We start from the raw sequence: 22,440 nt of genomic DNA, 5'->3' as shown, positions 1-22,440 counted from the left end.
CATTTTCTCTCAAATTTTTTAAAATTTAGGTTTTCTTCTGTATTTGTCGTCTGATATTGCGGATATATGATATATTCCAGATAATGACAGGTCTCAGTGTTTTAATATGAAGGTATGATTGAAAAAAACCTTATAAAATACTTCAGTTGATATCTAATGGTTTTCATTATTTAATATCATTTGTTTCCATAAATTGTAAATTTATTTTTTTTTATCTTTTGTCTACTGTTCCCGGGTTTTATTAGGGACTAGCCTCACTTTTTTCTAGCAATATACAAATTCATTAGTTTAGTTTGGGTTTTATCTTACTCTTTTTCGACAATTGTACCTATTTATTGATTTCAGTGGATAGCTATTTTTATTACCTTGAAAATAATTGTTTTCCAAAAATACAAATGTACTCTTTTGATTAGAACTTTTATTTTTTTTTGCCTACTGGTTACCTAGTCTCATTTTTCAGACGCAACAATTGACAATTTTGGTTTTTCACATAAAACAAAATTTTAATGAATTGATTATGGTTTTAACAGCTTCGACACCTTTTTGCTCTCAAATTTTAATTGAAATTTTATTTTTCTTATGTATTTTCCTGTTTTTGTTGTGTTTATATGATATATTCCGGATAATGACAGGTGTCAATGTTTTCATAGGGAGGTATGATAGAACATAAACCTGTTTAAATACTTCAGTTGACATCTAATGGTTTTCATTATTTAATATTATTTGTTCTCGTAAAATGTAAACGGATTTTTTTAACTTTGCCGTTTTGTTAATCTTTTGTCCACATGTTACCAAGTTTCATTAGTGACGAGCCCAAAGTTTTAGTTTAGGTTTTAGTTCATTCGTTTAGTTTAGGTTTTATCTGACTCTTTTTCGACTTTGTTATTATCATTTTTTAAAGTACTCAATGAGTTTCGGATGTAAAAAATGTTTGCTGTTGTTATTTGATTGTTGTTGTTTGTGTTCTTGTGTTCTCTTGTAGTCCTATTAATGACAGGTTTGATAGGGCATTATTTACTTTACTAAGTGAGTTCAGTTGAAAGTTCTTTATTCAAACACCAATTTTTTTAAACAAAGTTTGAATTTTAGACAGTTTTCTTTTCCTGTTCAACAAGTCTTTTATCTTTCTTGCAAATTTGAAATTAGACAAGAAATTCTGATTTGTTGAGCTACTTCTGTTAACGATACGACGACGATATTTCTATGAATTTCTCCAAGAACTACCTTTGAAATTCCTGTAAATAGAATGCCATCATAACCTTTATCATCATTGTAAACAGAAAACTCCAGTCGAAGAAAAAGCCGACGATTTCTTAAATTTCAAACCAAACAATTTCTTACGCTGATAAACCCAACATAGCGACGAATTTCTTACGTTCTAAAACAAAACGTACGGAATATTTTCTACGTACAAAACCAAAGAAACCAACAAACCCAAAATTTCGAACCTTACTTATGGTTGAAACAATTACAAAATTTTGTCGTTTTTGTTCGGTTTTCTGGATTAGAGTAGTTGCCCAGACAGTTAATGGCAGAAATACCCCTCCTTCTGACTGGACTACTTTAAAAGTTCTTTCATAAATTTGACCTCTCAGCCCTAGGAAATCTTAACAGTGTATCCCCAAGTTTTGGAAGTTTAGCATTTTCCCAAACAACTTCTCTCTATCTCTCTAAGGAAGTTCTTCAACAGTTTCTGTAGTTTTTCCCGAAAGTGTATATTCTTGGGATATTTCCAAGACCAAGAATCTAAAAGCTGTTGCGTTATGTAAAAAAGTTTTCAAACATTTCCAAAATCCAAAGCTGCATTTCTCGCTAATCGACTAGAGAATAAAGTAATTTTTACCAGTCTACTTTACCGGACTTAATAGGATATAAAAACTCACCTTCCAAATGGCCCGCCCTGGTTGACCTTTCCTGCGATTAGTCTCATCACTCGTGCATTCACAGCTGAGAATGACTGCAGTGTCCGCAACACCTTCAACAACAATCACATTTCAATGACAGGTGAAAACGATGGTACATAAGCACGTCGGTGGAGCCGAAAGGCGTAGAGCGGAATGGCGAAAAAAGTAACTGCTCAAATTGTCGCAATTCTTTAAAAAAATGTCAACTTTCATTGCATTCACAGCTAAAACTTGCGTGCGCATTGCCTTGAAAAATATTTATTTTCACCAATAACCGTAAATCTTACATTATTTTTCTGTAAAATAACGACCAGGGAATTAATCAATAAAATGTGCTAAGTTCTTATATTTGGTGAACAGTCTATCTAATAAAGTCTGTCTAATATAGGTGGAGCTATTACTTCTCAGTTTTTGTGGTGGAAACTCATTCGAATCCACTCTGCGAACTTACTCCCAACTCCCCTTTAGGCCACCATCCTCAGACTGAAGTAGGCTAGAACTGAATTGAGCACCATCCACTTAGAAGAATCCGACACTAAACGATACTTATAAGGACCGCATGAAGCAACACACAAGCAATAAAGAGCAATTAAATCGCAAAGAACACAAAAATGCGCTTAAAAGTATCCACCGACACACGGTCCATACTCAGCTGAACAAAGACAGCAAGCAACTAGGTACACCTTCACCGAAGATAGCAGAGGAAGAACAAACGCTGCCACGAAATGCACGTATCAACTTAGCACAACCCAAAACTGGATACTGTCCTCTGCAAAACTCCTAATTGAGTAGGATCTGTGACCATGTTGATAACCGCTGTCCCAAATGTGATGTAGCACGTAAACCACATTTTTAACTGCAGTAGGAGCACCACGGGCCGGATAGTGATTGACCTGTGGGAAAGACCAGTAGAGGTAGCCAAATGGCTGGAAGTAATAACATCAGTCCTACACGACCACACTGCACAGAATAATCCGCCTTCCATGCCCCTTTCCCCTGATGTTAACGATACCCCTCCGGGCCCCCTAACCCGACGTAGGTTATTCACCACGCAGAAGATGCAGAAAAGTCGCCGCATCGCACGCAAGTTGTGGAAAGGCAGCCACACAATATTACTAAATATATCTAATATTATTATGATACCAATGCAACTAGGGTACCAGTTAAAAACGGCAATAAGCGCCTCTGTCCCGCCAAAATTGCTTGCGAATTGCAGCTCTGTGCGATAGCTACAACAACAAGAAGAAGAATTTATTTGATTGATGATCGTCTTTTAAATCCCTATTTATTTTTTTTAAGTCTGCTGCGTTGACTGTTTAATTTTGGACAGTGTTAAACTTTTCGTGTCAATCCAAAATTTTAATTGTCAATCATGAAAATAGGTTAAAAACTTAATATTAAGACTGATGGTCTGAATCTTTTCAAAATTGCCAAGGCAATTGGACCAACACTCAAACAACCTAAACCAACAAAAGGAGTGAATGCAATATTCTTGCGCAAAATTGGTAAGCTCATCAATCGTTTCGAGAGCATATGGCTCTGAGAGCATATGGCTCAAACTGAGCCACTTTCAATCAAAAGCAGTTCCTAACTGATAAATGATGTTTATAACTAAGTTAGCAAAGCAGTAAAGTTTTCTTAGAACAATTCAGAACTGATATCAAAAATTCAAAAGCTAAGATCGAAGACATTATTAAAGTTTTTGAAATCTTGATATGAGATCAACTTGAAAATACCATTATTCCTGAGGACTAAAATATCAAAGCTGAAAGCGTAGAAAAACTTGTTAACAAAAACTAAAAGACAAAAACTCAAAAACAGTGATCATTCCAGCGTATGGGACCCACATGTCGCTTGGTGTCATTGACTGTTCAACAATTTTGAAACAAGGCAGACAAGAAAACATTTCATAAAACTTTGTACGGTAGAAATATATTATTTGTATCAGAAGTTTCATGGATAAAATAGAGCAGAAATGCATATAGAGTGAAAAGCATATCAATGGAAACCTTTTTTTCAACTTAACTTCATGTCAGCTCTATGAAAACACATTCAGCTGAAAACGTGGATTCATCAGAACATTAAAAAAGATTAAAACGCTTGTACATGATCAAACATCAAACGTGAGAATCTTGAAGAAATTGAGCAGCTGATCACAGAATTCATTTAGCTCTTAAAAGATTTTGTTTTTTTTTCACAGAAAAATGATTTTGAAGATTTATTATTTAAACTTGATTCAAGCCTCTGAGAATAGCCAGAAAAATAATTGGTTTCTGATAAATGCACTGCTCAGCTCAGAGAATCAGAGAAAATAAAGAAAATATTTTTTGCTTGCGCAAGGTGGTTGGTGCTCATATAACACAAACGAAAAAAACAGCAAAATTCTAAGTTACTGTGCGCCAATTATTGGTGATTACAGAGGACCATCCGCATTTTTTTCAATATCTTATTATTTTTCTAAAAAATTATTAAATTAAATTTCGCAACAAGAGTAAAATCGTAAATTTTAGTAATTAAAGTAAGTCATCATGAATCTTCATCACAAAATAAAATTTGCGCTTTGGATCTAAAAAAAAGCAAGCTCTGTCATTTTACCTCAGTTGGATTTCTCGTAATTTTAGAGATAAAAATCAAACTTTCTTCTTTCTGACTTAAAAAAACGCATACTATTGCATTGTACAAAAACTAAGATCCCACAAAACCTGATACCAATTGCGCTACATTGATTATTGTTGTTATTCCAAACATTTGAAAACATTTATTGAAATTGGTTTTTTAAAAGTTTGTTTATTCAAATTCTTTATAATTCAAAATCCTTCGCGTAAAAACTAAAATTGTGGCAAACGTGTTATATCACTGAATCTTATGCCATACTTTAGTACACACATCTGAGAACAGGAGGATAGTGAAAAATTTTTAAAAAATTGTTTTATTTGTTTTTTTTTTGATTGATTGATTTAAATTCAGATGGTAGACGATACAGAGTACTTTATACAGAGTATTAAGTTTAATCATTTTATCGTTTTCGTATTTTGGTCACGAGGATGGAAATTGTTAGTTTCAAAGAAAATTCTAGAACTCTTATAAGCGTCTAGAGTTCTTCCAAATCAATGGCAATCTTATCTCGTAAAATATTCCTTATCAGATTAGTTATCAATCCACAAAGGAGTTCCGCACCTATACCAGAACCGCTTTTGTTCAATTTGTATATGAATGACGTCGCCAAAAAAACTACAGCTAACTTATTGAGTATGCTGACGAGAAGATGATCTTAATAAACCAATCCATGACAATAAAATAATACTATAGAACAATGCAATTAATTTCGAGCATATTTTCATTGATCAAGAACTATTTGTTATCACCTCTAAAATAGAATTGATGAAATTTGGCAAAAGCAAAAGAAACGGAATTATAACTCAATCAAGCCAAACCAAAAATGGGAATTAAATTACCGAGGAGTTCATCAGGACAGTAATGTTTTCTCCAAGGTGAAACGAAGTCATCCAAATTTAGAAAAATGTTCTAAAGATTTGAACGTATAAGAAAACAACGCGGCTCGGTAATGTGAGTTTGCACATAATATTCCTAACCCGGTCAGAACCATGTTTTTAACTTGAATGTTTTCCAAATGAGGAAGAGATTCATACTTTATTCGATAGATATAGGACCTGTGTTTATTGAGAACAATTGACAAGTAGACAAAAAACAAAAAGGGGAAGGTTGAATTTTTTTATGTATTTTGCGAAAAAAATTAAAATCAAACTAATGAAAACAATCAACAATCAATTGAGATCATTCAATGGCTTCCTTCATACTTTCATACGAAATCATTGAGACTTTTCATTATCATTGATCCCTACGAAAAGAACAAATGCAGGCAAAAATCGACAAACAGTTTTTGCTTAAAACAATTCCGCACTTTTGTTACATCAATAAACGTAAAACCAATGAGACTATCGTTAACAATTTTGTCATATTTTTAGCAAAAATTCATCATAATTAGTAAAAACTATAAATGTGAACTAAACAACTGAATTTAGGCTGACGTTGATAAAACTCCCAGTAATTCCTTGGAAAAAAACAAAATTCAAAAAAATTAATTTGAAATTCTACGTTCGACAACCTTTCTAATGATACTACTCAAAACACTGTAAGATAAATATATCGATCGGGGAAGTTTGATTGAACAAAAAATCCATTTGAGCATGTAGTTCCTCACCTCACTATAGTGGGTCGGAACACTAAAGTTCACCTTGATCACTCCAATTTACGATAAATGCCCTGACTTCGTCTTACCTCAACTATTTGGTAGATGTATCTCTACAAAACTATAAAAATCATTAGGGAAGCAATTTTAATGGGTTATAAATGCGATATATTTTAAGAAAAACAATTTGATTCAAAAACAAAATTGAAGGGAATCAATTTTTTTCCTGAAATTAAAAAATCAAAGGATATAAACAGAACCGTCAAAAGTTAGAAAAACTAGTCTCAAGGACCGAAAGTGAGTTGGTTTTGGCATTCTCCAGCTTCCCGCAAAGTTTATCTTCACTGTAGAGGTGAGGGGGGACAAGAATGTAGATGGATGTGGATGGGGGGTGAAGTTTTGAGTGAGGGAGATGTCGAACTCAGAGAACCTCCTTTCCAACCTTAAAAATGTTTCTCTCAGTTGACGTGGATTGCTTACTTGGGCACGAGTGACATCCTGAGATAAGTACTCAGTGACTTCTCTCCCCCCCCCCCCCACCCGGGGGGGGGGGGGGGGGGGGTAATCAATTTTTCTTTTCTACAGAAGAAATGCCATGAAATTTTGGTGATCAGACAAAAACTATAGACTAACTAACGATCAGTAGTACAAAAAATTGACTAAAAAGAGCAACAGGACTAATATAATTGCTCCTAATTTCGTTTGAGAGTAGTTACAAAAATACGTTTTCAAAATATTGAATTGGCAGCCAGAATTGGCCGTCCTCTATTGAATTGGAAGTCCTGAGAGTCTAGATTCTGATCATTATGTTGCAATGTATCAACGTTCGAGGAAATGCCATTATTTTGTTAATATATACAGATTTGGTACCATGACCATTTTCCGTGAAATTGGACGCTGTTAATTAATGGAAGTAGCGCAAAAGTGATTGCGTTTTAAATAGCTTCAGCTCAGACTATACAAAATCAGCCCGCTGAAATTTGGATGGGAACCTCTATTCTCATATCAGGCTCTGTAGCATAGTGGTTAATGCGCCGGTCTCGTAAACCGGAGATCAGTGGTTCAAATCCGCTCAGAGCCTTTACACTAATTTTAAATTTTCGGATCTTTTCCATTCTTGATAGGGGAACCTAGCTTCTGTGCGCACAGTTATGTTCTTCCAGCTATGCTTCAATAATTTCGGCTATCAATTTATACTTAGTAAAATCGAAGAATGAGTTAAAATCTTCCTTTAAATTTTTCGAACTTGCAATAAGCGATTAAAAACGTAGTCGTAATATATCAAAAAAAAAATCATTGAAAATTTTTCCTTTAATTCGTAATTCCAGTCAGAGTTGCGTATCCGTATATTGTTGAATATACAACATTGACTGGCATTAGGAACGCATCGTTCGTCGTTCGTAACAGCTAGAATTTAAAAATTCTGCACAAAAATTCATTGCGAGATTAACTTTAGCAGCTCCTGAATTTGAATGAGAGCAAAATAAGGATGTATCATTCTCGTTGGCCGCGAAAACTATTTTTTCATAACATGTAGTTATGATCACAGATATGAAATACAAAGAAGTAGATTTCTTATTGTGTATGCGGAACTATATTATTTGATCTCACAATTCAAACAAGGAGGCTCGGCAAAGTGCGGTCGCACATAATGTTCCGACCCCGTTCATCCACACTTTGGCCTATTTGTCTACCAAATGAGGATGGGATAAAAACATTTAAAAAATCAGGTACTTTTTCAAAAAAAATTAGTGTATGAATAAAAAATGGCATCCAACTGAAATCAATTATTAGACTTAAAAACGCCACTTTAGAAGGTCGAGGAGATTTGCCATTATCAGGAAAACGAGACAAGAAAAACAACAATATCAAAAAACAACAACAACAAACATTAATAACACCCAAAAATTGAGGTCTATCTATAGAAAAATTTAATCAGGTCCAAATAGATTGTTGTTCTTTACTAGAAAAGAAAAGGAACTATTCGTTAATGAGACTCGGTAACAAGTAGCCAAAAAACAACAAAGAGACTAACATAAAAATGTACGCTCAAATTTTTTGAAAGCAATTGCTTCCAAAGTAATGAAAACATTTAGATATCAATTGAAATCAATAAAAACGTATGCAATACAATCAATCATAACCGCATAAGATAATACATTGGGACCTATCATTATTAAGATTTTTTGTACGACTACAAAAACATCAAGTACAGAACAAAAAATCAAAAACTCAAATCAATTTTTCGAGAAAAATGTGTCGATGCCGGTAAAACCATAATCTGATCTTCTAAGAAATAAAAATTACTGTTGGTTGCGCGATTTTTGAACGCCAAGAAAGTGCTATGGGACCACTCATTAATGAGACTAGGTAACAAAAAGTAAAAAAAAAATGAGGTTTATTTATTCCCCCTAATGAAACCATTGAGAACTTTTTTGATCAGAATATGTCAATTGTTTACAAAAAGAACGTCAAACACACAAAACAATAAAATCAAAAATATTTTTCTCGAATACCGAGTATCGAAGCTATTAAACCAAAATAAAATCATTTAGATAAGTTAAACAATCATTAGAGAAGTTAAATTTTACTTTATTTTGATGCCATAGAGTTGATATGCGACCTGTACCCAATTAGACTAGGTAGAAAATAGACAAAAAGAGAACAGAAGATGCAGATTCAAAAAACACTTTTCTAAACCAATTATGTTTTACGTCATTAAAACAATCAGCAGAACATAGAGGTTCTTAAACAGGTTCAATTAATCATTCAAATGAACCCCTTGAGACCTGTTTTTATCAGAAAATCTCTTAAGTTAACAAAAATTATTTCAAATACAGATAAACAGCCGATGCCAAACACATTATAACCATAAATTCGCTGAAAACGTCGTATATTGGCCTCGGCCTTCTTCTGAAGCCAATAATGTGATATGTAATCTGCAATTAACGAGAATAGGTAATTATCAAAATAGACAAAAAATAACAAAGACGCAAGTTTATGAAATATTTAAATGTTTTGAAAGCAAAATTTTTCAACTCAGTAAAACAGTCAGATATCAATTCAAGTCATTAAACTGATTCCATTAATCATCCAACAGTGTGTAATTAATTGACATCCCGTTGCAGAGACCTGTCATTAATTGAAATATATTATACGTTAGCAAAAAGAAACTCAAAAAAAAACAAAACTAAAAAGAAAATAATTTATTTTGGCAAAAAACCAGCGTCGAAGCCTTTGAAACCATAAATTCAGTAAAATAACTAAGTTTCTTGAAATTCAATTTGCTTCCATGCCAAAAAATTGTTCTCTGATTTGTATTTATTAAGACTTGTGAAAAAAGACAAAAAAAAAGAGTCAAAGCAAAAACTATAAAAAAAGAATTATTTTCAAAGCCAGGGAAATCTGAAACTTCACACATCTAAACATTTTTGCTTTTTCCCCACGGAAAGCACTTGTAACTGCCGCAAGCAGAATTTGTCATACACTTAATAAAGATCTTCGAATGCAACCAAAAATCAAAAAAACAATATAATTTATTTTTGCGGAAATTGTTGTCAAAGCTATTCAGACCATAGATATTTCACTTGAAAAATAGATCTCCGATTGTGTTTTTTGACGTCTAACTTGGATTTGTGATCTGCGATAAATGAGACTAGGTAACGAATAGGCAAAAAAGGGCAGAAGACGAAAAATTTAAAAAAAATCTTTTACTTTTCTTGAAAATTTTATCTTTAAAGTCACGAAAACCATCAGCCAGCAAAAAAAATCAGTCAATAGTAAATGACCCTGAGACCTCTCACAATTCAGAAACTTCCATAAGACTACAAGAAGGTAGGCAATTGAAGACAAAGTGAATTAACTTTCATTGAATTCTTCTAGAAAACGGCGCCGAAGCCGTTAAAATCATAATAGAATCCGGATAAAATATAATATGAATTGTGCCTATTTTCGGACAACATAGAGGTTACAAGTGATCTATCAATAATTTGATAATGTGACAAAACCAGTAAAAAAACCTAAAATTGGGCAGATTTCAAAAATCAGTTTTTTGTGAAAGTAGTAGTTTTGAAATCAGAAAACCTTTACTGAAAGAGCAAAGCTGCTCTAGAGATTAAAAGTTAATGAAGCTGAAGATGCATACTGTTTTTTCTGAAAAAAGTTGCAAGTTGTCCAAAAAAGAAGTGAAAAATAGTGGCAAATCTCTATAATCCCTTGTTTATTTTGAAAACAAATGAGTTTAAAAGACAAAACGACAAAGTTTTCGGACAAAAGGTTTGGAAACATTAACTGGCAATTGTCTATTAAACCAATTGCACCTTTCAATAGTGAGTCTTGATATGAACTGTTATGTTCTGATATGAACATTAAAACTTGATATTATTTTAGAAAAAAAAGGATAGCCACGAACTACAATCTGGATTTCTTTTTTGGAATTTTGAATCCCACAATCAGACCAAAACTAGTTTCGCTATTACTCTTCGCACGCTAAGTACAAGCAATGGTTCCGAGCTTATTGAATATAGATGAGTTGACAAAAAATTCATATATCAAAGAAAAATGATGGTGTTTGTATAATTAAAGCGATGTTAGATAAAAACCGGCAAAATTTCCAAACCAGAAAACTTTCAAAGAATGCTGGCGTTAAATTAGCCCTCTCTTGTGTTAAAAAAAGTCAGCAATTTTTAGGTGTTCACTTCCGGCAACTTTAAGCAAAGTTGACTAAAGAAGCTTATTTCCTGCAATTTTCGATGAAAAAAGGCTGATTTAAAAAAAAATAAGTAGCAAAAGTTTGAGCCAAGAAGTAGATAAAAAACTTCACTGACACTCTTATATCTTTAGAAAAAAACCCAACAAGACTTTTCAAAAAAAAATTAACGTATTTTATCAAAACGGGCAAAAATATTGACAAAATTTCCGGAAAATGTGAATAAAAACATTGGAAATCCGATTACTATTCACATAATTTTAAACCTCGTTTGCTCCCTGAAAAAGCGATAATCAATATTCCATATTCAATGCTTTACGGGCTTTCTAATGATATCACTCACAGCTCTCTACGATGAATATATCGATCGGCCAAAATTGACTGAACAGAAAAAGCCCATTTGAGTATATAGTTCCTTCCCCCCCCCCCCCCCCCACTAAAGTGGGTCGGAACAAAAAACCGTAATCGTTGTTGAGGTGAAAAATTCCGCATATACAACCACTGTATTTTCTTCATTAGTTTTCTCAAACATAAAAAGTTTTTTCACTAATCTTGTAATTGTAACAATGGAAACAATTACAGTGAGTGTTCAAATATGTTATCACTTTTCCCAAGATAAAAATAGCGAGACTGCAATTTTATAAAAAGTTTACTAAATGTCCTCATTTTTTCATCTGTGAAATTAATGTCAAAGAGTTTCTGTAGTTTTTCTGAGCCTGGAAAATACTAAAATGTTGAGTTCCTAGTTCATCATTATTAAAGTTAGAAAAAATCGTAGATGATAATTTTATCGGGGCTATATCGAAAAAAATCTGAGAATATAAATAATGTAAATGTTGTAAAATAAACGTAAACCTGTCAAAAAATACATGCCATTGAATAAAAAGGACAACAAATAACAGACACTTGGAATTGGTTGAGAGTATGGTATTTGAACAGTGATTTTAAAATTTCTCTTTTTGATAAATTCTTGGGAGGAAAAACTGGCTTCAGCTTGAACAGACTATAATTAAACCGTAAGAAAAGTACAATTTTGAATTACCAAGCTGTGGAATGTAGTAAAAAATAGAGGTGTTGGAAAACATCACAAGAATGATCAAAATCCTTGAAAACGTAAATAAGACAGAATGCGTTGGCAATCAAAGATAAACAAATTATTAATTTTGATGATTGACAGAGCTATGGTTTGCTGATTTCTACTTTCCCTGCCAATTAAACTGAAAAGTAAAACTTTTAGAAGGCTATTTTTTATATAAAAGTCGCAACAACAAAATGCACACGAAATCAAACTTGCTGTGAACTAAAACCTCAATAAAGAGAATTAGAGCTTAATGAACATAGCAGAGTAAACGGTGCAACTAAAGATAGAAGAAGATTGTTAGTGAACAAAAATTATTTTTCCGTATGCTTTGCTACATTGCCTAGAAGTAGAATAAACCCGACTTCTATTCACAGCCTCGATAAAATAATAAAAAAAGAGTATTATACAACCTTTAGAGACAAATAAAAAGTTGACATTGGAAAAGACATATTGAACGGGTAGGATCAGGAAATATGGACATTAAAGTTCAAACGCAGACAATAACTAAACAGAGTAACATTTAAGAAACACGATTTAGGCTAAGGCCCTAGGTACCCTTTGAACCCTTTTGTTCCCTTTTGTTCAACAGACTTAAAATTTTATACTAACATTGAGAAACTCTCAGGAAGTTTGATTGGGGCAACTCAACCCATTCATGGAAACAACACTTGAATAAAGCCTCAACAACTGGTTCTCAAGAAGAAGTCACAACAAGTGATATTTTTTATTTCCGTGTCACGCTGTAATAGCAATTCTGTTTCAAAATTTAAATCAAAAAGAATCACAGCTTTACATGGTGGCCTTTAAACAAGCTTAAATATGAAGTGACGCAATTATTTTTTAATTTTGATGCTGTTTCTTTCAAAATTTAAAAGAATGCAAGATGTACGTAATGAAATGTATGATGTACGTTCTTGATAGTAAAAAATCTCACTAAATGCAGAAAAACGTTGATTTAATTGGCAGTTTTATTTTTAGTAGTTTTTAATCGATGGCGACCACAAATTTTCCAATTGAAATCATCATATTCCTGCGAAACATCAGTTTATCATTTTTGATATTTTGATCATCTCCTTTGTTAACGTTTTTAGATATACCTAGTTCTCAATTCTTTGTAGTCGATTCGACCCACAAGTTACGTTGCTGGGTGTTTTCATTATTAATTTTTTAAGATAGTTGATAAAAAACTATTGCCCAAAATTCCATTCGATTGAAGTAGTGATTAGCAAAAAATCTTTACGACGACAAAAATCTGATGCTTCACTCACAGTTCGAGTTTCATTACCAATTGTGAAAAAAGAAATTGAAAAGACGCAATTCGAAACACATGGGCAGGCTAAAAATGACAGGTTTTGTAGATGGTTGCTGGTTCTAACAAGCATCTAGAAAAAACAAGCATGTAGAAAAAACTTTACTTGTTTTGGAAAGACGCCTAGATAGCTTGCAATTTTCAGTTCGAAACAACAGTTTTATGCACCTTCTCATATTAATGTAGAAACACGTACAAAACGGTCAGATGCGGCAATCCAATAATGCAGCTAAATATTCTTCGAAAAGATAAAAAGCAATATTAGTACTTGTCGGATCGATCAATCAACAAAAATTGGGCACATAAGAAGCGTTATAAGATGTTGCAATTTTAGGTTGAAGATCGAATAGCATTTTAGACATAATGAACTTAAAGAAACTGAAAATCCTCAACACCATTAAGGGGTATATTTTAAGTTACATTAGGCAGCGACGTAAATTGTTACACTTAAAACCATCTTGATGGGAAAACAAAATCCATTGTAAAAAATAGAACGAAAAGAGACAAATTTAAGAAACACAGAAAATTTAGATTAAAAAATCCAGCTCTTATAAAATTCGGCTATTTCTATCACAAAAAATTATTGCAGAAAAGTTTGTTCTATGAAACTCAATGAAACTCTATAATCAATGAAAAATATCGGCAATAAAGAACCAGTAGTTCCTCTTTTTAGCGCAGTGCACTCCTCCCGTTTGCTAGAGTGCAATTAATTTTGTTTTTTTTTCAATAAAAAACTCAAGTGTTGCTAATTTTTGAAAAGAAAATTACAAACAGACTAGAAGTAAATAGTATTAAAAGCCATAATATCGTAAACAATTTAGTTAACTTCTGTTGGAAAACGAGCACATAAAATAGTTTGGAACCATGTGTTGTCTTTTATATTAATCACACGTGAGCAACATATCTCAAAAGTATCTTATATCAAACAGCAGAGAAAAATTTGAGTGATGACAAAAAAATAAATGAACAGTAAAATTTTTCCTTTTTTATTCTGTTTAATTTTTCGATCTGTTTCTTTTGGTCGCATGGTTCCCATTAATTTGAGCTGTCTTTCAATTCAAAATTTTCAGCTCAAAAATCTCTTGTTCAATGGTTTCAAAGTCAGTTTTACAGTCTAGAGGAAAAAAAATAGAGTTTGAAGCACGAGAAATAAATTTTTGGAATATTATGTTGCATGCTTACCAGAATCGGTCTATAGAGTGCCATTTAGGCTGAAAGCAAAAATTTACGAAACCACAGATCATTTTATAGTTTCCTGAGCATTTCGGGAAAAGTGTTCAGTTATGGAACTCTTCACTATTTCTGTTTTGCAGCATAAAAATAAAAATACCTAAGGGGCTCAATTTTGAGGTAAAAAAGCAGAAACAAAAAAATGAAAAAGATAGAGTATAAGAATATATTAATGTTTTTCGTTGAAAAATCGTTTTTCTTCTTGTGCCCTTTTTGTAATCAGTCGTGTAACATGTTCCCCAACCAGAACTAACATTTATCCAAAATTTCTAGTTTTTAATATAAACCAAAAATTTCAGAAAGCAAATAATTTTCAAAATAAGTTGGTAATAGATTGCAGTCAAATAAGGCGCAAAATCAACTAATTTAATTGATATGTAAGACACGTTTGATAAATCATGAGAACTAAAAACATTAAATCGATGTGATTTTCTGTTTATTTTCTTAAACTGTTGTAGTCTGTCTTTGTCTTTCAAACAATTTGTATTTCCTATTCTTCGACAATTGAGTTATTCCAAAGCCCTAGTAAGCTAGAAAGCAATCAAAGTTAGATCCAAAGAAATGCCAGAAAGAGTAATGGTTGTAATTGTTTACGCTTGTTTTGGGTGTTTTCAACTTTTTCGTGTTTTCTATATTTTTTCAAATTTGTTTTCATCTAGAGAAAATTTATTAGGGTCGTCAAGAAGTGTTTTTTTTGCTTGGTAAATTGTGGATTCACACAACGTAAATCGACGTTACTTGATCCCTGACAAGATCCTGATCCCTTTCACAAGACCCACCCCTCTCGCCCACTCCTCATTAAAATTATAAATAGCTTGGACATTAGCTATATTATATGAAATTCGAAACTAAGTTCTAAGAGATGCTTCCTTTCGTTTCAGTGCTTAAATCAAATTTGTAAATTTTTTCTGAAAAAAAGTCGGCCGAATATATCTCATCTAAATTGTTCTCTATTGGAACAATAAATTAACCTGCAACTTGACATAGTCGGACTGGTCAATCTCTAGTAACTCAGTGAGTAGTTTGAGAACAGAGTTCCGTTTGATGCCCAGAGTGGCCACTGAGACAACTGACTGCAGTCGCACCACGTCATTGCTCGACTCCAGACCCCTAGAGGTCAAACAGACATACAAAATCAACCCGTGCATCCTATTACCCCTTAAGAAACAATTTTTCAGGCTCTTAAGGTACTGCCCGGCCAAACTAGTGTCTGTTTGTATGATATTGAACACAGTTTGATTGTTTGAATAAAAATTAATAGGAGATGGGTCTAGCGGCTGTTGTAAATTAAACAAAACAAATCATAACAAGAAGGCTTGTTAATGTGCGTTCGCTCATGATGTTTCGAACCGAGCTCATCTACATTTTTGACTTAATTGTCAACCAAATGAAGATATAACAAAAATACATGTTTGAGTTTACAAAATCCAACTACTAGTTGAATTACATGATGTCATGCCTCATTACAGCGCTCACGAGATCTGCCATTGAAAAGACTACGAGAAAAACAACAAACAACAAAATGAGTAAAAACCAAAATTTCACGGCAGAAACATAATATCTAAATTAAAAAGCACCTAGTAAGAACGTCAAAATGCAATCAGATAAAACTTTAACTACACAAATTTAGTGTCTCCTAGCTATGCAGCAGATGGATGTTTTCCTTAATGAGACTAGGTAACAATTCGACAAAGAGAAGAATAAATGAGGTAAAAATAAAAAATCTATCAACATTTTTAACACGAAGTTTTTTTAGGAAACCACTAGTATCAGAGCAGTTAAATTCGATAGGTTGCAAGGGAATTGAAAAAACCCACTAAGTTCACCCTCGATGGGAAGGCTATAATTTTTTATTCATAGACCATCAATAACTAATCACAATAGGTCGTTTGGCAATGAAAAACACATTAAGACCACGAAATTTTTGAGAAAACCCTTGCTATCAACGTCATAAAACTCAATAGCTGTCGACGGAAGCCCTTAGTTACGCTAAATTTCGCCCGGATGGGACGACAAGAATTTTTGTCATTCAAAAGTTATCAATAAAAAATTACAACATGTCATTGACAATGAAAACAACAACAAATACAGGCAAAATCAAATTATTCAGTGGAAAAAAGCGAAGCAATTTAAACCATAAGCTTTTATCTGAAATATTTTTTACGATCCATTGAACGTCTTCACTAAGCCATGGGAACTATAAATATTAGGATAATGAAATAAGATTTCAAAAGGAGCCAAAACTACGAAAAAATATATACAAAAATTGAAAAAAAATTATGAAAACTCGTGCATCGAAGTCAAAAAACCAATAGTTAGAAGATAAACCGCTAACTAGATAAATGTTTCTTGAGTTAGAAAATAAAAAGGGTTCTGTAATTACTGAGATTGACATACAGTTCACGAAAACAGGTTTAAGATTGATTACTGTTCAAAAAAAAAATTTTCAAAAAAAGACTTAACAGCCACTAAATTCATGAGCTTTCAACGGGAGTCAATAAATACGTTCAGTTACGCCACGATGTGAGTTCAGAGACGTTTTTCATGCACAGGTAATCAATAAGATATCACAATATGTCTTATCATTATGAAAAAAAAACAATAAATACAGGCAAAAACCAAAAATTCCACCAATAGTTAGAAGATAAACTCGTCAACTGGATAAATTTTTGTTGAAGTAGAAAAATTATTGAAGTGGTTCTGTCGTTGCTGAGGCTGAATTACAGTTCAGAAAGATAAATTTATGATTAGTTAATATTAAAAAAAAGTTCGAAGATTTATTTTCAATGTCTTAACAGCCATTAGCGGTCCACTCAAAGCACTAGATAGGTTCATTTAATGCTCATTACAAAACCTAGTGCACTTTTAGTTAACGAGTTTATGCCATAGGATACCGAAAAATTTAGTAAAACCTCAAAAAGAAAATCAAGTGGCGTCGGAACAATAATAAATGAAAACATCATATAATCAAATTCAACCAGTGAGAAGCAACAGTTTCTCATATCGCAGTAATTAATCAGCCGCCGGGTTGTAAAGTTGACATATATGAAAAATCAGTTGATTGAGTTTTGGTAAGATGACTTGAGTACTCGAGTACGTGCGTAGGTAGCACTGTGGCGAAAGCAGTGAGCAGAAAACTAATGAGACTGCAATAGTAGGGGGAAACAAATGACATATGGCATAGGACATATGACATGAGATCATTTACCGTATGGTGTCTTGGACAGCACGAGTTCTCAAACCCAGATGGGTCAGGGCAACTGAAGCTAGCTTGCGCACGCCCTGAAACATTTGCGAATTTATTAATAAAAAACTTTGTAACCAATCCACACCTTCTTTTAATACTTTTTTACATTTCAAGCATGAAGACAATATGGAAGAACATCTTCGGGCCTCAGAAGACTGCTAAAGCCAACTCAATAGACGTGATTATACTATTGTTGACATAAAATTTTGTTTCATTTTGGGTAATATTTTGAAAAAAGACAACAATATGTAATGAAAACAAATAATCGTGGCCCTTACGTTACAGTATAACAATAAAGATTGTTCAAATTTCTATAGTGAATAGTAGATTCAGTACTGTGTCATTGTAAGGCCTGACTTTGTCCATAGCAAGACCATAGGTGTATAAACCACAGGTTATAAATTTGAAAAACTTCAAACTGTGATGTGATAAGATCAGAATCTGGAAAAAGAATCTAAATTCAGCAGACGAAAATCTACTTTTAGAATATTTAGTCGCTACTGAGTATATAGTAAATTATAATATTCATAAATTGTTTGCTGGCGCCATTGTTACAAAAATTATATAAGAAAGGAGACGCAATTCATGAGCGAAAAAATTAATTTTTAAGTTTTTCTGGAGCGTGGGGAACGAAAATGCGTTTTCGTTTTTAACATTTACTCTGGCTAGCCTTGACATTGGAATTTATTTTCTGCATTGTAGTCCTAGCAGGTGTGCCACCCATTAGGATTGCGTATTATATTACATGTTCAAAACAACCGTTTAACACTGCCATCAATTGAATGCAAAACAGCGTTTTTCGAAGCCCAAAAAAGTTTATAAAGTGGATGGACATGTTCATAGGTAGTCCGTGAAGTATAAATTTCTGGGGTTGAATTTAGCTACCGGTTTGCCCTTTTTCAGTTGAGAGTATAGAACTTCCTTTGGGCCTTTGGGCCTTTGGTGAATAACGTGTACCCTTTTTCAAACCTTAAACTTCTATTTGTTCTTATATTTTTGTAAACGGCATTTTGTAAACCTGAAAATTTCCACAGTTCCTGTTTTCTCCTAGACAGCGAATTGTTACTCGTTTAAACAGACAGTGGATTGAGGCGCGTTCTTTCCCAGATTTTGTCGGTAGATGGTGCGAGCAGAAAAGAAAAAAACTGCAAGGATCCGAACTTGAAATTTTGATGTGAACTGGAGTCACAGAAGCAACAAGTGTCTCGGAAAATTCCCATGCTGAAACATTTTTTAAAAAAAATTCATAAGTTCGCTTGAAAATGGGGATATGTTTTTGATAACAACGTAACATAGATCAAAATGATCTTCGCTCTAGTTCAATCGAATGCCATTGACAACATTAAAAACCAATTTGTCAGTTGCTGATAACACGAGTTGTTTAAGAAGAGCACAATGTCTGATTTCACTTTCATTTGCAATTTTTGACCAATTTTTGCGAATACGATAGAAAGATTGAAGATTGGCTTTCTGAAAATTAAAGCCGTCCTTAATTTTTTTAGTCTCAGATTTTTGATTAATTGAAAGAGACTTCGACAGGGTGTTGCTCTATTTACCTAACAATTTTATTGATAAAACGTAAATAGTAAATTTTCTCTTATCAAATGTTTTATTTCTTTACTATGGTTTTGTTGCTTATCTAAAGTGCCATCGATTACCTAAAAATACCTGGCCTAAATTATTCCGAAGTTATGTCTGGATTGATGTCAACCTATTGTTTTCTTTGTATTTGAAATAAAATGGGTTCAAAGTGATCTGTCCGCATTTTTTTCCTTCTACGAGTTCTTTTTTCTCAAATTCTACGTAAAATCCAGTAAAACTTCTCAAGGTTATAAATAACGACATCTCATGCATGAAAGTCTAAAGTTTCTATCAGGTATCAGTTTTTCAATTGTACGATGTTCGACGAGTTCGGGATTATACCAATTTCTTTTATTGCTGTCTTTTAGTGTAAATTACAACATCTAAATTTGCTTTAGATTGTTTCGGTTCCTAGTAATAAATTAATTGTTACATATGTACAGGCAACTAACCGTCAATTACTCAAATGTTTTTATTTTCAGCTAAGAGTTTTTTAATGAAATTATGACAAAATGGCCACATAAAAAATCTATATAACTCTAGTTCAAAACAAGCGTTAAACACTGCCATCAACTGAATGCAAAACAGCGTTTTTTGCAGCCCAAAAATGTTCATAAAGTGGACTGATATGCTCATACGTAGTCCGTAAAATATAGATTTATGTGGTTGAATTTTTTCTGGGGTTGCAGGAACTAGCTAACGTTTTGGCTTTTTTCAGTTGAGAGTATAGAACTTCCTTTGGGCCTTTGGGCCTTTGGTGAATAACGTGTACCCTTTTTCAAACCTTAAACTTCTATTTGTTCTTATATTTTTGTAAACGGCATTTTGTAAACCTGAAAATTTCCACAGTTCCTGTTTTCTCCTAGACAGCGAATTGTTACTCGTTTAAACAGACAGTGGATTGAGGCGCGTTCTTTCCCAGATTTTGTCGGTAGATGGTGCGAGCAGAAAAGAAAAAAACTGCAAGGATCCGAACTTGAAATTTTGATGTGAACTGGAGTCACAGAAGCAACAAGTGTCTCGGAAAATTCCCATGCTGAAACATTTTTTAAAAAAAATTCATAAGTTCGCTTGAAAATGGGGATATGTTTTTGATAACAACGTAACATAGATCAAAATGATCTTCGCTCTAGTTCAATCGAATGCCATTGACAACATTAAAAACCAATTTGTCAGTTGCTGATAACACGAGTTGTTTAAGAAGAGCACAATGTCTGATTTCACTTTCATTTGCAATTTTTGACCAATTTTTGCGAATACGATAGAAAGATTGAAGATTGGCTTTCTGAAAATTAAAGCCGTCCTTAATTTTTTTAGTCTCAGATTTTTGATTAATTGAAAGAGACTTCGACAGGGTGTTGCTCTATTTACCTAACAATTTTATTGATAAAACGTAAATAGTAAATTTTCTCTTATCAAATGTTTTATTTCTTTACTATGGTTTTGTTGCTTATCTAAAGTGCCATCGATTACCTAAAAATACCTGGCCTAAATTATTCCGAAGTTATGTCTGGATTGATGTCAACCTATTGTTTTCTTTGTATTTGAAATAAAATGGGTTCAAAGTGATCTGTCCGCATTTTTTTCCTTCTACGAGTTCTTTTTTCTCAAATTCTACGTAAAATCCAGTAAAACTTCTCAAGGTTATAAATAACGACATCTCATGCATGAAAGTCTAAAGTTTCTATCAGGTATCAGTTTTTCAATTGTACGATGTTCGACGAGTTCGGGATTATACCAATTTCTTTTATTGCTGTCTTTTAGTGTAAATTACAACATCTAAATTTGCTTTAGATTGTTTCGGTTCCTAGTAATAAATTAATTGTTACATATGTACAGGCAACTAACCGTCAATTACTCAAATGTTTTTATTTTCAGCTAAGAGTTTTTTAATGAAATTATGACAAAATGGCCACATAAAAAATCTATATAACTCTAGTTCAAAACAAGCGTTAAACACTGCCATCAACTGAATGCAAAACAGCGTTTTTTGCAGCCCAAAAATGTTCATAAAGTGGACTGATATGCTCATACGTAGTCCGTAAAATATAGATTTATGTGGTTGAATTTTTTCTGGGGTTGCAGGAACTAGCTAACGTTTTGGCTTTTTTGAGTTGAGAGTATAGAACATCTTTTGGGCCTTTGGTGAATAACGCGTACCCTTTTTCAAACCTCGAACTTCTATTTGTTCTTATATTTTTGTAAACGGCATTTTGTAAACCTGAAAATTTCCACAGTTCCTGTTTTCTCCTAGACAGCGAATTGTTACTCGTTAAAACAGACAGTGGAATGAGGCGCGTTCTTTCCCATATTTTGTCGGTAGTTGGTGCGAGCAGAAAAGAAAAAAACTGCAAGGATCCGAACCTAAAATTTTGATGTGAACTGGAGTAACAGAAGCAACAAGTGTCTCGGAAAATACCCATGCTGAAACATTTTTTTAAGAAAAATTTGATACGTTCGCTTAAAAACGGGGATATATTTTTGATTAAAACGTAACATAGATCAATACGATCTTCGCTCTAGTTCAATCGAAAGGCATTGACAACATTAAAAACCAATTTGTCAGTTGCTGATAACATGAGTTGTCGCAGTTGTTTAAGAAGAGCACAATGTCTGATTTCACTTTCTGAAAATTAAAGCCGTACCTAATTGTTTTTACTGTCAGATTTTTGATTAGTTGAAAGAGACTTCGAATGGGTGTTGCACTATTTACCTAACACTTTATTTGACAAAAAACAGTAAATTTTCTCTTGTCAAATGTTTTATTTCTTTACTATTATTTTGTTGCTCATCTAAAGCGCTATCGATTACCTGAAAATACCTGGCCTAAAGTTGAAGTTATGTTTGGACCGATGTCAACCTATTGTGTTTTCTTTGTATCTGTAAGAAGTTGGTTTCAAAGTGATCTGTCTACATTTTTCTCTTCCTACTAGTTTTATTTTCTCAAATTTTACTTGAACTCCAGTAAAATTTCTTTAGGTTGTAGATAACGACATCTCATGCATGAACACACTTAAGTCTGAAGTTTCTATCAGGTATTAATTTTTCAATTGTACGATGTTCGACGAGTTCGGGATTATACCAGTTTAGATTATTGGTGTCTCAGTTTAAATTACAACATCTAAATTTGCTTTAGATTGTTTCGCTTCCCTTCCCTGGTGATAAAGTAT

General features: G+C 33.0%; 1 protein-coding gene and 1 non-coding gene across 2 annotated transcripts in view; one reads left to right on the top strand and one right to left on the bottom strand.

Moving 5' to 3' along the window:
- LOC142336660 (uncharacterized) overlaps window positions 1-22,440 on the bottom strand; it is a 100,255-nt gene that overhangs the window by 5,123 nt on the left and 72,692 nt on the right. The window contains exons 10-12 of the mRNA XM_075385570.1: window positions 17,651-17,724; window positions 15,414-15,552; window positions 1,884-1,975 (exon numbers count right to left, since the gene is read on the bottom strand). Of these exons, the coding sequence (XP_075241685.1) occupies window positions 1,884-1,975; window positions 15,414-15,552; window positions 17,651-17,724 (305 nt within the window). The remainder of the gene's footprint in view (window positions 1-1,883; window positions 1,976-15,413; window positions 15,553-17,650; window positions 17,725-22,440) is intronic.
- On the top strand, window positions 7,123-7,195 carry Trnat-cgu (transfer RNA threonine (anticodon CGU)). Its single transcript has one exon. It is a non-coding gene; the product is annotated as a tRNA-Thr (tRNA).

The sequence above is a fragment of the Convolutriloba macropyga genome, chromosome 3 (genome assembly GCF_964194025.1).
Source record: "Convolutriloba macropyga chromosome 3, txConMacr16.3, whole genome shotgun sequence".
NCBI lineage: Eukaryota > Metazoa > Xenacoelomorpha > Acoela > Convolutidae > Convolutriloba > Convolutriloba macropyga.
The sequence above is the reverse complement of the archived record's forward strand: the minus strand, read 5'-3'. Positions and strand labels throughout refer to the sequence as shown.